Source organism: Dama dama, chromosome 22 (assembly GCF_033118175.1).
Source record: "Dama dama isolate Ldn47 chromosome 22, ASM3311817v1, whole genome shotgun sequence".
NCBI lineage: Eukaryota > Metazoa > Chordata > Mammalia > Artiodactyla > Cervidae > Dama > Dama dama.
The window spans coordinates 8157092-8172467 of NC_083702.1; the positions used below are offsets into that span (position 1 = coordinate 8157092).

The 15376-nt window shown below is 42.4% G+C and overlaps 1 protein-coding gene across 1 annotated transcript in view; it reads left to right on the forward strand.

The window, feature by feature from the left end:
• Positions 1 to 5963: 5963 nt before the first annotated feature.
• Positions 5964 to 15376, forward strand: part of SLC25A17 (solute carrier family 25 member 17) — a 44085-nt gene continuing 34672 nt past the window's right edge. Inside the window, exon 1 of the mRNA XM_061124470.1 lies at positions 5964 to 6125. Coding sequence (XP_060980453.1) covers positions 6072 to 6125 — 54 coding nt within the window. The 5' untranslated portion in view covers positions 5964 to 6071. The remainder of the gene's footprint in view (positions 6126 to 15376) is intronic.

Genomic DNA, 15376 nt, shown 5'->3' on the forward strand with positions numbered 1-15376 from the left:
TAAGTAAAACGGAGCTTTACCCATCCTCAGGTAGCAGTTAGGAGTTAAGCAGTTCTGCCATATTCAGAAACAGGAGAGGGCATCAAGGAAGCCTATGCTGAGATACTTTAAAAAAATGGGAAGCTAAATGTTCATTTGAAGGGCATTGGTTAAGTAAGGAATGTCACGTCATTGGTTGTGATGAAGTGCTTATTAGTCCACTTATAATGGGCCCAATAGTTCAGTTACTCAGTCATATCTGACTCTCTGATCCCATGGACTGCAGCACGCCAGGCTTCCCTGTCCATCACCAACTCCTGGAGCTTGTTCAAACTCAAGTCCATCAGGTCGGTGATGCCATCCAACCAGTAAGAGGGTCTGAAAAAATTTGTTTTAAAAACTGGTGCAGTAATTTAAAAAATGTGTAGCAATGTTTATAACCAATAAAGCACACTTTAAATGAAGTGCATGCGTTAAGTAGGCAGACACAGTTAATGATAGCTGATAAACTTCTAAAAGTCAAATCGAAACTGAAGAAGGCGTGTTGATTTGGCAAAAACTTTAAAACTATGGTTTGTAAGTAAATAGGTGGAACCAGAGTAGTGAAGAGGTAAATAGCATAAATGTGTGTAAATACTATGAAAATCTAGGTATCCTGTATAATGATGTTCTTCAGTACACTCATATCACTGGGACATTTTCAGGTTGTGTAACCTGACCATATGCAAGTGTAGAAACGAACAGGAAGGTGATCAGTTCTAAGTTCTTTTTTTATTTTGTACTAATAATACAGGTGTGAACAGAAGGAGGCTAACGATCTAATACACTGTTTCTATAGTGTGGGACTTAATGCTTGTATAGTTCGGGGAGCTCTCTTTTAAGAAAAGTACATAATTAGGAACACTGAGATGTGAAATTATTTTTTGATAGCTGGTTTGCAAAACATTTCACAGATGGACATGCTGTCTGCTCTATATCATACCGTACAAATGGGAAATAGGAAAAATTGTGTTCAATTTCCATTTTAAAAGGATTCGTAAAGTGTGTTTGTAAGTCTGTATGCTACATAACGCAGTGTTTTCTTGAGAGAGCTTCCACATTAAGTAGCAGTCCACAAGGCCTGTGGAGAAGGCGATGGCACCCGACTCCAGTACTCTTGCCAGGAAAATCCCATGGACGGAGGAGCCTGGTAGGCTGCGGTCCATGGGGTCGCTAAGAGTTGGACACGACTGAGCGACTTCACTTTAACTTTTCACATTGATGCATTGGAAAAGGAAATGGCAACCCACTCCAGTGTTCTTTCCTGGAGAATCCCAGGGACAGGGGAGCCTGGTGGGCTGCCGTCTATGGGGTCCCAGAGAGTCGGACACGACTGAAGCAACTTAGCAGCAGCAGCAGCACAAGGCCTGAGTCCTCCGATTAAGGTTATAACAGCGGACAAGGTTCTTTGTTCAGTGCAGAATCCTACCTTCATGTCATGACCAGAGGGAGTGGGGAGTATTCCTGGGAGAGATTCCTGAAACAGGAGGTCTAGAAGGAAAGTTATGATCAACCTAAATAGCATATTAAAAAATAAAAAGCAAAGACATTACTTTGCCAACAAAGGTCCGTCTAGTCAAGGCTATGGTTTTTCTAGTGGTCATGTATGGATGTGAGAGTTGGGTTATAAAGAAAGCTGAGCGCCGAAGAATTGATGCTTTTGAGCTGTGGTGTTGGAGAAAACTTGAGAGTCCCTTGGACTGCAAGGAGATCCAACCAGTCCATTCTAAAGGAGATCAGTCCTGGGTGTTCATTGGAAGGACTGATGCTGAAGCTGAAACTCCACTACTTTGGCCACTTTATGCGAAGAGCTGACTCATTGGAAAAGACCCTGATGCTGGGAGGGATTGGGGGCAGGAGGAGAAGGGGACGACAGAGGATGAGATGGTTGGATGGCATCACCGACTTGATGGACATGAGTTTGAGTAAACTCCGGGAGTTGGACAGGGAGGCCTGGCGTGCTGCAATTCACGGGGTTGCAAAGAGCTGGACACGGCTGAGTGAACTGAACTGAGCAGTAACATGTTAATACATAGAAATGCTGCTGCTGCTGCTGCTAAATAGCTTCAGTTGTGTCCGACTCTGTGCGACCCCATAGACGGCAGCCCACCAGGCTCCCCTGTACCTGGGATTCTCCAGGCAAGGACACTGGAGTGGGTTGCCATTTCCTTCTCCAATGCATGAAAGTGAAAAAGAAGTTGCTCAGTCGTGTCCAACACACAGTGACCCCATGGACCGCGGCCTACCAGGCTCCTCTGTCTATGGGAGTTTCCAGGCAAGAGTACTGGAGTGGGTTGCCATTGCCTTCTCCAAATACATAGAAATAGGTATCCCTAAATCCAACTATCTCCCCAACTTGCTTGTAACTTAGCTGTGGTCACTGTAGCAACACTAAATGTGTGTGCTTAGTCGCTCAGTCATGTCTGATTCTGTGACCCTGTAGGCTGCAGTCCACCTGTCTCTGTCCGTGGGGATTCTCCAGGCAAGAGAACAGGAGTGGGTTGCCATGCCCTTCTCCAGGGGATCTTCCTAACCCAGGGATGGAACCCAGGTCTTGCATTGCAGAAGGATTCTTTACTGTCTGCACCACCAGTGAAGCCCCAGAGTTGGATCCTAACCAGTAGCAATTGAAATATTTTCAAATTTTGTGAAAACAGGACCAGGTAAACACTGTTAGCGCCCTCTCCTGAGAGTAAATTTGATAAAAGCTGTAAAACATTGGGCCTCTTGCTGTAATAAGCAGACAGTTCAGTTCAGTTGCTCTGTCATGTCTCTGCAATCCCATGGACTGCAGCATGCCAGGCTTCTCTGTCCATCACCGACTTCCAGAGCCTACTAAACTCATGTCCATCGCGTCGGTGATGCCATCCAACCATCTCATCCTCTGTTGTCCCCTTCTCCCACCTTCAATCTTTCCCAGTATCCAGGTCTTTTGCAATGAGTCGGTTCTTTGCAGCAGGTGGCCAAAGTGGAGTGTCAGCTTCAACATCAGTCCTTCCAATGAATATTCAGGACTGATTTCCTTTAGGATTGACTGGTTGGGTCTCCTTGCGGTCCTAGGGACTCTCAAGAGTCTTCTTCAACACCACAGTTCAAAAGCACCAATTCTAAGGCACTCAGTTTTCTTTATAGTCCAACCCTCACATCCATATATGACTACTGGAAAAACCATAGCTTTGACTACACAGACCTTTGTTAGTAATGTCTCTGCTTTTTAATATGCTGTCTAGGTTGGTCATAGCTTTTCTTCCAAGGAGCAAGTGTCTTAATTTCATGGCTGCAGTCACCATCTGCAGTGATTTTGGAGCCCAAAACAATAAAATCTCTGTTTCCATTGTTTCCCCATCTATTTGCCATGAGGTGATGGAACCGGATGCCATGATCTTGGTTTTCTGAATGTTGAGCTTTAAGCCAACTTTTTCACTCTCCTCTTTCACTTTCATCAAGAGACTCTTTAGTTCTTCCCTTTCTGCCATAAGGGTGGTGTCATCTGCGTATCTGAGGTTGTTGATATTTCTCCCGGCAATCTTGATTCCAGCTTGTGCTTCTTCCAGCCCAGCGTTTCTCATGATGTACTCTGCATATAAGTTAAAGAAGCAGGGTGACAATATACAGCCTGGACGTACTCCTTTCCCAGTTTGGAACCAGTCTGTTGTCCCATGTCCAGTTTAACTGTTGCTTCCTGACCTGCATAGAGATTTCTCAGGAAGCAGAAAAGGTGGTCTGGTATTTCCATCTCTTTAAGGATGTCCCACAGTTTGCTGTGATCCACACAGTCAAAGGCTTTGGTGTAGTCAATAAAGCAGTAGTAGATATTTTTCTGGAACTCTCTTGCTTTTTCAATGATCCAGTGGATGTTGGCAATTTGATCTCTGGTTCCTCTGCCTTTTCTAAATCCAGCTTGAACATCTGGAAGTTCACAGTTCATGTACTGTTGAAGCCTGGCTTGGAGAATTTTGAGCATTACTTTGCTAGTGTGTGAGATGAGTGCAATTGTGCGGTAGTTTGAACATCCTTTGGCATTGCCTTTCTTTGAGATTGGAATGAAAACTTTTCCAGTCCTGTGGCCACTGCTGAGTTTTCCAAATTTGCTGATATATTGAGTGCAGCACTTTGACAGCATCATCTTTTAGGATTTGAAATAGCTCAACTGGAATTCCATCACCTCCACTGGCTTTGTTTGTAGTGATGCTTCCTAAGGCCCACCTGACTTTGCATTCCAGGATGTCTGACTCTAGGTGAGTCACACCATCATTGTTATCTGGGTCATGAAGATCTTTTTTGTATAGTTCTGTGTATTCTTGCCACCTCTTCTTAATATCTTCTGCTTCTGTTAGGTCCATACCATTTCTGTCCTTTATTGTGCCCATCTTTGCATGAAATGTTCCCTTGGTATCTCTAATATTCTTATAGAGATGTCTAGTCTTTCCCTTTAATTGTTTTCCTCTACTTCTTTGCATTGATCACTGAGGAAGACTTTCTTATCTCTCCTTGCTATTCTTTGGAACTCTGCATTCAAATGGGAATATCTTTGCTTTCCTTCTCTGCTTTTAGCTTCTGTTCTTTTCTTAGCTATTTGTAAGGCTTTGTGAGACAACCCTTTTGCCTGTTTGCATTTCTTTTTCTTAGGGATGGTCTTGATCACTGCCTCTTGTACAATGTCACAAACCTCCGTCCATAGTTCTTCAGGCACTCTATCAGATCTAATCCCTTGAATCTATTTGTCACTTCCACTATATAATTTTAAGGGATTTTATTTAGGTCAAACTGAATGGTGTAGTGGTTTTCTCTGCTTTCTTCAATTTCAGTCTGAATTTGGCAATAAGGAGTTCATGATCTGAGTCACAGTCATCTCCCAGTCTTGTTTTTGCTGACTGCATAGAGCTGCTCCATCTTTGGCTGCAAAGAATATAATCAGTCTGATATCGGTATTGACAATCTGTTGATGTCCATGTGTAGAGTCTTCTCTTGTGTTGTTGGAAGAGGGTGTTTGCTATCATCTGTGCATTCTCCTGGCAAAACTGTTAGCCTTTGACCTGCTTCATTTTGTACTCCAAGGCCAAATTTACCTGTTACTCCAGGTAGCTCTTGACGTCCTACTTTTGCATTGCAGTCAAGGACTATCAATCAGCAAGGGTATTATGAAAGTAAACTTGATGGTTCTGAAACTGGCAAAGACCCATGACGATGGTACCTAAGTGACTGAAGTTGAAGTTATGAAACCTGGTGTCACAGTATGTTGTGGTTGAGGGGTAGAATGTGGTTTTTTCTAATTTTGTGTAGTTTGTTTTCACTTAGCAATATGGAATTGTTTTTCTTCAGTATTTTCTAAAGTATATTTACATAAAATAACTTTTGTGATCCTGGCAGTATTAACACTGTCATTTCACAAAGGAGGAAACCAATAGGTTAAAAAATTTTACTAGGTGCCAACTAGTTTGTTCCCACCTCCATCTGATCATTTTGATTTCCTGAAGCTCAAGTTCTCTTCCCACCAGGATTTTTCAGAGGGGAGAACATTGCCCAATCAACACGTATGTCCTCTTGACCAAAACCTGACTACTAGCTAGAGAAAATATGAGTAAAGTCTTAGAGAAACAGGAAGACAACATCTTGCTTGTCTCCAACTAGTCTTATGAAGAGATGGGGTGGGGGGGGGAAGGTTTTCTGAAGTCCCCAGTGTTGGAGCAGATGTAAAGCACCACCGGGCAGATCGCGGCAACGCGAGGAAATAGAGTCGACCTCCCGGTTGCAGGGTTTCCCCCAGACCCAACGGTCCACGTGGTCGCGGCAGCACCACTCTGCCCCGCCCCGCGCCCGAGCCGGGGACCAATCAGAGCCAAGGTGCGTTCCCTACCCCTTGTCTCGCCGGCGGCCTCCGGGCCAGGAGACGCCGGCGCCTTGCGACCCGGAAGTGGTTGTTCTGGAGGAGGCGGGCCTGAGGGGGTGGGGCTTGTGACGCTCCTGCCCGCTACTCTGGCGCTAGTTTCGCCTGTGGATTTGGCTTCATATTCTGCTGGGAAACTGCAGCTGGGTTTGCAGGAACCGCAGTTATGTCTTCCGTGCTGTCCTACGAAAGCCTGGTCCACGCCGTGGCGGGAGCCGTGGTGAGGCGGGGTCTTCATGCCCGGGCCACTGCGGGGTGTGGGGCCTCTCTGGGGCCAGACCAGGCTTTGGCTGGGGGATGGGAATGACAAGGCGATCGTGTCGTGACTGGGGCGTAGAGGAATGGGGCATAAGCTAAATATTGCTGGAAGAATTTGGAGTAAAGACCGACACCCTCTCCGCCCGTGGCTACCGTTCTCTCCTCTTAAGGAGCATCTGGGATGTGTGTGTTGGGGGGTGCAGTGTGTGTCCCACACACTCACAAGGAGGAAGATACTGTTCTCTTTGCCTCCTGAAATTTAAAGGGCAGTCAGTCGTCCCCCTGTCCCACCCCACCGGGCGCACAAACCTTGCCTGGGCCAGTGGAGAACCTAGGTGTGAAGCTGTGTTACTTAATCTCTTTCTTAACCACAGTCTCTTTTCACACACTAAACTTCACGTGAGAGGTAGAATCTAGCAGGGATACATACCTCTGGCCAATATTGTTAGCCCGAGAAGATACCATTTTTTTTTTAAGTCAAGAGCAAAGTTGCTCTCTACCGCAGGTGTGGTTTACTATGAGGAATGCGCTTGGTTCGTGAGCTTCTGGATGTCTCACTTCCATTTGCCACCACTCTTTTGGTTTGGTACCTTCCTCTCTGGTTCTCATCCAGTTTCTCATTCTGGCTCTCTGCTTTCCTACATCCTTCTCTAGCTGTCAGTATGCACCTGAAATCACTGGGACTTCAGAGGCATATAATTGGCTGAATCCTCTCCTCCTAGGCCCCCCCGCCAACTGCACTGAGAGCTCATGTTCTGTGCAGACTAATGGAGGCTGAGCCCCAACTCCATCACTTGTTAGATAAGTGGCCTAAAAACTTTACTTTCCTAATCTTTAAATGGAGGTATTGACACCTACCTCACAGAGTTGTTATGTGAATTAGATGACACAGTAGTTGATGGAAGGGCCTGATTTAGGAGTCCTGGTTCACTCAGACCGGAAGAGCCTTTCAGCCAGGGTAAAGGTGCTGAAGTGGAAGCTTGCTTGATAAACCCTAGGATAGGCCTGGAGACCTTTGGAGTGGAGAAGCAAAGCGGGGCAAACAGGTTTCAGGAGACCAAATTGTGTGAGAATTTTAACCCTGAGTGTGAAAGGCAGCTGGCTAGCTGTTAGAGCAAGTTGTTTTGAGCATGCAGCAACTTGCTGACTTACATTTTAAACATGCTCACCGTGGCTGCTCTGTTGAAAGTAGACTGTAAGGGAACAAAGGTGAAAGCACGGAAACCATCAGCCTGCCAGGATGGTAGCAGTGGAGATGGTGAGAAGAGCTCATTCACCTGGAATATATTTCTGAGATAGAGCTACCAGGGTTTTGATGGTAGATTGTGGGATGTAATAGAGTAAGAGCTGGTTGACTCCCAAGTGTTTTGGCCTTGAGCAACTGGAAGGATTATATTTCCATTTACTGAGATGGTGAATACTATAAAGGAGCAGCTTTTGGGGGAAAGATGAGAATGGTTTTGGGTTTTATTTTCATTTATTTTTACTTCTTGGCTGTGCCACTCAGCATGCGGGACCTTAGTTCCCGGACCAGGGATTGAGCCTGCACGCCCTGCATTGGAAACTCAGAGTCTTAACCGGTGGACCACCAGGGAAATCCCTGGGTTTTTTATAATAAAGTTTGGTTTGGTTTGGTTTTTTATAATTAAGTTTGAAATGCCAAAGAGTAGTCATGAGACTAGATGAGCTCACCAAAGAAATGAGTTTTGTGAATGGAGGAGAAAAGTCTCGAAGGCTTAGCCTGGAAGCATGTTAATGTGAAGATGCTGGGAAATGAGAGGACTAGCAAAGGAGACTAAGGAAAGGCTTAGGAGGTGAACTATTAATAACAGAACGTGGTGTTCTGAGAGTTGCACGCAGGAGGGTATAGACCAACTAAGTCAGATGCTGCCGATGAGTCAGATAAGATGAGGACTGAGGATCAACCGTTGGATTTATCAATGTGTTTATCAACACATTTATTAACTGATAAGACTTGTTTTGGTGGATCTGTGGGGTGAATAGTTGCAGTGCATCAAAGAGAGAATGAGAATGGGAAGATGGGAAATGTTTCTTCTCCTTTCTTTTTCTTAATAAATAGCCATTCATTCAACATCTTTATTGAGTGCTTTTTATGTGCCATGCACTGATTTAGGTGCTAGAAATATAGTGGAGAACAAAAGAAAGTTTGCTTTCTAGTGGGGAAGTCAAGACAATAATTGAGTAAATCAAAAAACAAATTTCAGGTAGTGTTAAGTTTTATGAGAGAAATAAGGGTTAGCAAACTTTTTCTTTATGGAGGCAGCTGGTAAATAATTTAGGCGTATGGTCTCTGGCAAAGCTACTCAACCCTGCCAAGATAGTGTGAAAGCAGTCGTTGACAATAAGTAAATGGACAGAGCGGTGTTCTGATGAAATCTTAGTTTACAAAACCAGTCATTAGATAGACTTAACTCTTGCGCCTCGTTTTCTGAGTTCTGCTGTAGGCAGTAATTGGGAGTAGAGGTGATATATCTCATTTTAACCTGCAAAGGCATTTCTATTTTTTTCTGTCTCGTTTCCTAATTTTCTCATGTTAACAATTCTGCTTGAAATTAAGCACCTGGAATTTTCAATGGTTTTTCTTTCTCCCATAAGCTATGTTAGATTATCTACTAGATATACTTTTGTAAGAATAATTTCTTTTCCTCTTGCTTCCTGGAACCTGTTAGAATGAGAAACTGCATTGTGTTTTGTTGCTCTATTGAACTATCAGGCTGAGAGTGGTTCTCTTAACTCTTTTTGCAAATTTCTGTTTTAAGGATAAACTTCACAACATGAACCTGTTTTCTTCTAATTGTTACCAAAGGAAAACAGTTTCACCAGAAAATGTCACTACATTTGATGAGAAAAATGGCATTACTTTTAATGTATAGTACTGTGGTTTAATTGACTCATGTTTAGTTAAATGCCTTGGCCATACAAAGTTTTGAGATGATCCAGGAGAGTATAGGGGTTAGGAGCACTTGAGTGCCTGAGTGCCTGACTTGAGCCAGGCAGCCTGTATCAGAAAAGCTGGCAGTTTCTCTCACCAGCTTTTTGTCTTTGATATAAACTGGTGTAATTACTTGTTGCTTCTCCCCAAAAGATTGTTAGGTCATTGTTTAAGATGTTGATTTACAACCTTTTTGAGTGGACATGTTTCATGTTTGCTTAGTCACTTCTTTCCAGGTTCTACACTTTCTCACCTCAAGTGTGGTGTTATGCGCATACACATAACACTTTGAAAGTTAAACAGAGTAGTGATTTAGAGTGTTTTATGGTACACTTTGGTATAATTGCAGATAATCTCATTTTAGGAGGTGAACTATTATTTGAAAACCAGAGTTGTGCTGTTTCAGGAGAATGCTTTATGGCTAGTCGATGACTGTTGCCTGATACAATTAATGGCCTCATATGTAAATAATTCTCAAAATTTTGAGTATAACTGGATTTATAATTGTATTTTTGGTTCTCATATTAGCTTCCAAAGGTAGATTTTATTAGAAGAAATGTATATTTGTAATTAAAAAGAGATTTTATTAGTGTAGAATTTGTAAAGTGAGATTGGTTGGAATTGTCTAGGGGGTTTAGATGCTGAAACAGAGATTGGGATTGTAATGATAATAATAAATTGGTAGCTTTCAAGAGGCTTCTTTTTCTCTATTTATTTAAAATTTTAAAAATTAATTGCATAATTTTTTTTAAAAGAATTACATTTCATTGAATAAATTCTGATGGTTAAAGAATTCAAGTCTTACAGAAATATGAAAGTTTTCCTTTCTCCTTGCCTTTTACCTATTGTTCTGACTCAAAGCTCGGACATAGCCATCCTTAGAACTGTGTAAGAGAGCTTATTCAGAGCACTTTTCACCCGTTGGTATCAAAAGAGAAAATTAAGCACAACTATCTGACTCGGGCTTGCGAGGTAGCACTAGTGGTAAAGAACCTGCCTGCCAATGCAGGAGGCGTAAGAGAAGCAGGTTCGATCCCTGGGTCGGGAAGATCCCCTGGAGGAGGGCATGGCAACCCTCTCCAGTATTATTGTCTGGAGAATCCAGTGGACAGAGGAGCCTGATGGGCTACAGTCCATACGGTTGCAAAGAGTCGGACATGACTGAAGCAACTTAGCACACAGGCACGTGTGCTTACCTACTTAACATTAAGTGGACTTTTTACCTTGTAGGCTTACTCCCTGCCTTTTAGAGATAGAAACCAAGCAGAACTTGTTGATTTTCTGTACAAGACCTCCGAATATAAAGGTCAGTGGAAAAGTCCCTGTCCTTAGGAAGCTCTTCTTAGGTGTGTAGTGGTGGTGTATAGTCAAAGCTGTGGTTTTTCCAGTAGTCATGTATGGATGTTAAGAGCTGAACCTTAAAGAAGGCTGAGGGCTGAAGAATTGATGCTTTTGGACTGTGGTGTTGGAGAGGACTCTTGAGAGTCCTTTGGACTGTAAGGAGATCAAACCAGTTAATCCTAAAGGAAATCAGTCCTGAATATTCATTGAAAGGACTGATACTGAAGGTGAAGTGCCAATACTTTGGCCACCTGATGCGAAGAAATGATTCATTAGAGACGACCCTGATGCTGGGAAAGATTGAAGGCAGGAGAAAGGGGAGACAAAGCCTGAGTTGGTTGGATGGCATCTCCGACTCGATGGACAAGAGTTTGAGCAAACTCCGTGAGTTGGTGATAGACAGGGAAGCCTGGCGTGCTGCAGTTCGTGGGGTCGCAAAGAGCCAGACATGACTGAGTGACTGAACTGAACTAAATTGTAGGATTGGGGAAGGTTGTACAGTTCAGTCGCTCAAGGTATCTTATCTACCACCAAGATAAGACCTTGGTGGTACCTAGGAAGAAGTGGTGGGTTGCCCTGTGAAGGTGATGGGAAACCCTTCACAGGGTTGACATGTTACCAAGATTGTGCACAGTAGAAAGAGGTAAAGAAAATCAGCCCACCCACAGAAAAAGAGAATGTTGCTGTGTGCTCCAAAACATGAGATATCCACTATATCATGTTGTTAAAAAGACTTCAGAAATCATTGGCTTTTTAATAAAAAATATTCTTGTCATATAAGTATTCCATAATTTATGAATATTTTGGATTGTTTCTGACTTTTCACTATGGTAAATACTTAGTATAAATGTTAATGTGACCTCATGCCACCCTATTATGAAGAAACTACGGGATTATTTGGTTACAATTTGGAGTAAAACACAATTATTCGTGTCATCTTGGGTCGTTCATGTTTGCTTTTTGAACTTGAGTTTTCTGAGCTATAAAATGGAAACTTTGCTTACTGGGTCCTCCCGAGAAGTCAGTGTGGTCACACTTGTGGAGTACCTATCTCAATACCTGTGATAATGTGGTAAACCCATAATCATTCGTTTCTTTTTCAGATGTATTCTTGGAAATGCAGCATTTGTACCGGATTTTAGAAATTCAGTGGAATTGAAATTTTCTCATCTTATGTGGTCAGCTCTGTCCATTCACTTGTGACAGATGATTGCGCCTTTTGCTCTAGATAAAATAGGGGCTACTTGGGATGAGCTTTCTAATGTTTCCATTTTTTCTAATTACAGAATCAGCTACAGTTGTCCCCAGTATTTCCTCCATTGTGCTGATCTCAGGAAAGACGGATGTGGCTGGACTCTGCTACCTTTGATCTTGATCCTCCCCTCTTACATTACCCACAGTTATCTTTTGGGACTTTGCTCCATTCATTTTTACTTCTTTCCTGTAACTTTCCTATAACCTTTTCCTGGTGTTTTTCCCTTCAGCCCTGTCCTATAATGAAACCACACTGATCTGGTTTAGAAACTGCCCCCTTAGGTGCTGCTCATTCTCCTTCCTTTGATGCGAAGTTTATTTAATGACTAGTCTGTACTCACTGCCTTCCCTCCTCATCCTACTCTGATCACTGGACCTGCTCTCCCACAGGCCAACACTGACTTCCAAATGGCTTAGTCTCCTGACTGTTTTTCATTTGTATTTAACTCAGCTTTGTAGTATTTCACACTGTTGACCCTCCTACCTTCTTAAAGCTCCTTATGAAGGAGCAGTTATTTTTTATGAATTTACTGAATAACAGTTGCTCTTTTGGAAGGAATGTAAGTAACCATTGCTAATTTTAGGGCCCTGATTAATATTGAGCCCTACTGCTAAAAAATGCTATAAAAAGTACATACAGAGAGAAGCATTTGTTGAGTGCCAGCTCTGTGCCTGGTATGATATTGGGTCTTTCTGTAAGTTAATTCTTACCTCTCACAGCAGCCCCCACAGTTTTTATTGGTCCCCAGATTACAAATGGGGATATCGAGGCATGGAGATTTGAAGTAATTTATGTGTGTACTCTAGCTGGCACTTGAAACTCAGTTAATTTTATTCCAAAGCCCATGCTCCTTCTGTGGGACACTCAGGTATGTTATCTATTAAGCCTTCTGTTTACCTTGTATATATGTGTATCGGTATGAGGGTTAGCTTGATTATTGTATCAGGGGAAAGACTTATATTAACTCCGGTTAAGTGAAGAACATTTTTTTAATATGAAAGTCACTTGTGGCTTTGGAATGTCATTAGCTCGAGAACTACCACTGACAGTGTATTTTAGTTTTTTTCTTTTTTAAATAATCTGTCTGTCCAATAATGCCGTGTACTGTATTAGAAAATGCTGTACATTGGTTTCAGGGGTGCTCCTCTGACTCAACCACCATTTCTAGAGTCCTCTGGAAATTTGCTTTGGAGCTAGCATTGCATTTGACGGGAGCGGGGGAGGATTGTTTTTCATCCTTCAGGAGAGAATTAGCATTTTGGAAATGGTTGAATTTGGTTGGTCGGCCAACCCAGACATCATTGTTCGTACTGAAAGGCATGATACTCTGCTTCTGTGTTTTTGTGTGTCCCTGTCTTGTTATTTCCATAAGATTATACATGCTTAGGAAACCAAGCCTTGCCCAAGTTTACCCCACTGTTTCCTTCTGACTTTGTGGTGTTAAGTACCTCATTTCAACTCCATGTGTGTTTGTGTCAGCCAAATTAAAAGGTAGACTGGATATTTATTGACCTTTTACAGGAGAGACATAGCCCAGAAAAGGAATAAACTATCTGTTTTGGATATATAACCTGAAATGTAGATGTTGATACATTATTAAGGAATCCAGGTGCTGACGATGGGATCGTTGACAATAGAACCAGAAATGCCCAAGAATTTAGGCAAGCAGTGATCTGTATGACTCTGCTTGTCATTTTTATCTCTGGCTGTGATTTGTCGCCTGTCTGCAGTATGGTATTGCCAACTACCTGAAGATTTTGTTTTCTGTTTAGTCATTAATTAATTAGTTAAAGGTTCCTGTCCATAGTCTTAATAAGGGAGATAAACTCATTAACAACTAGATACAGTACACTGCTGCTGCTAAGTCGCTTCAGTCTTGTCCGGCTCGTGCGACCCCATAGACGGCGGCCCACCAGGCTCCCCCGGCAGTGACTGGGGATATGTAGTAAGTCCCCTTCACATGCACCTTCAAATTGTGAGCTTTCAGAGATGCAGACATGCGTTCCATCACTGTCGGGTGTGAGTGACATTGCGGCTCGCCCTCCGTCTCCTGCTGCTGACGCCCTGCGGCCCTGCATCTCCCTCCTCCCTGCCTGAGTCAGTACCTCTTCTCGCCTGTTCACTCGATGCCAGGCCCTGTGTGCCAGCAGTCCTGCTGTGCTGCTGGACTCTTCAAGGTCCGGTACTACACGATTAAACATGTTTTCTTTATTTTTTGTGTTTTTATGGATATTTGCGTGACCAGTATTACAAACCTATTACAGTAGAGTACTATAGAGCCGATTGTGTTAGTTGGGTGCCTGGGCTCACTTTGTTGAACTTATGAACAAATTGGACTTAAGAACTCAGTCTTGGAACAGAACTCGTTCGTATGTAGTGGACTTACTGTAGTAGAATTTTGTACACAGGGTATATAATACTGCTCGAACTCAAGTGAGAGCGTACTTAATTTTTCATTATCTGAAATTCACTGTGCCCAAGATTGAACTAGTAATTTCTTAAAACTAAATCATTTTCATTTTCTATTTTCTGTCTGTTTTCTATTTCTGTTTTCCTCTTTTCATTTACCTATTTCTGTCAATGGTATCTTCATTTCTCTGCCTCTCCCATCTCTCTTGCTATCCACATCCAATAAATCAGCAGATACTATTGATTCTTTTATAGTTCTCTTGGCGGACATTCCTTCTCTATTTTCCTAGCCACCACTCAAAGTGATTCAAGGCCTTATTATTTTAAATCAGATATATCGATACTTTGCTAAAGCAGTGTTTGTATTTGTGCTCTGGCTTTTCTGGTTGAAACTCTTGAGGCTGTGTGGGTGGCCCCTTATAATGCCTCTGGTGTGTCTTTTAATCAGAGACTTGTGTACAAAGAGCCTAACTTCAGAGTCTGGGATTTTTCCTCCCAGGTTTTGTCACTGTCCTCATTTTCATATCCGGGATAAAGTGGTAGTCATTTTATGTTTGTTCTGATTTACTTTTGCTTGGTATTTGTTACTGTACAAAATTTTACAAGTTTTTTGGAGCAGGGGGATTAAGTTAAGAATAAATTTCTAGTTCACTTGTTAAATATCCAAGGAACATAGAACAGAGGTGGTAGATGCTAAGGGGTAATAGATTCAAAATGTGAATATATATGTTTGGGAATTAAACACATTATTGAATGATCTGTGGGTTGAGGAAATCAAAATGGAAATAAAAAAGCATTTAAAACTGAGTGATAGGGAATTTCTGGTGGTCCAGTGGTTAAGACTCTGCTTTCACGGCGGAGGGAATAGGTTCAATCCCTGGTTGAGGAACTGAGATCCCACAAGCTGTGAGGTGCAACCACAAAAAAAAAAAAAAAAAAAAAAACCTGACTAGAATTACTTAGTGCAGACTTCACATTTAAAGAAAAAAAAACACAACAACTGATAGCACAGATGGTGCATACTAAAACTTGTAGCTACGCTAAAAACAAGTCATTGAAAAAAATCCCTAAGTAAGTGGGAAGACATCCTCTGAATAAGTGGGTTGGAGTCCATTATTGTTAAGGTGGCAGTACTTCCTAAGAGGATACCAGATTTGGCATACTCCATATCAAAATTCCAATTTCCTTTTTTTGCAGAAATTGACAAGATGATCCTAAAGTTTATATGAAAACTCAAGGGATCCAGAATGGCCAA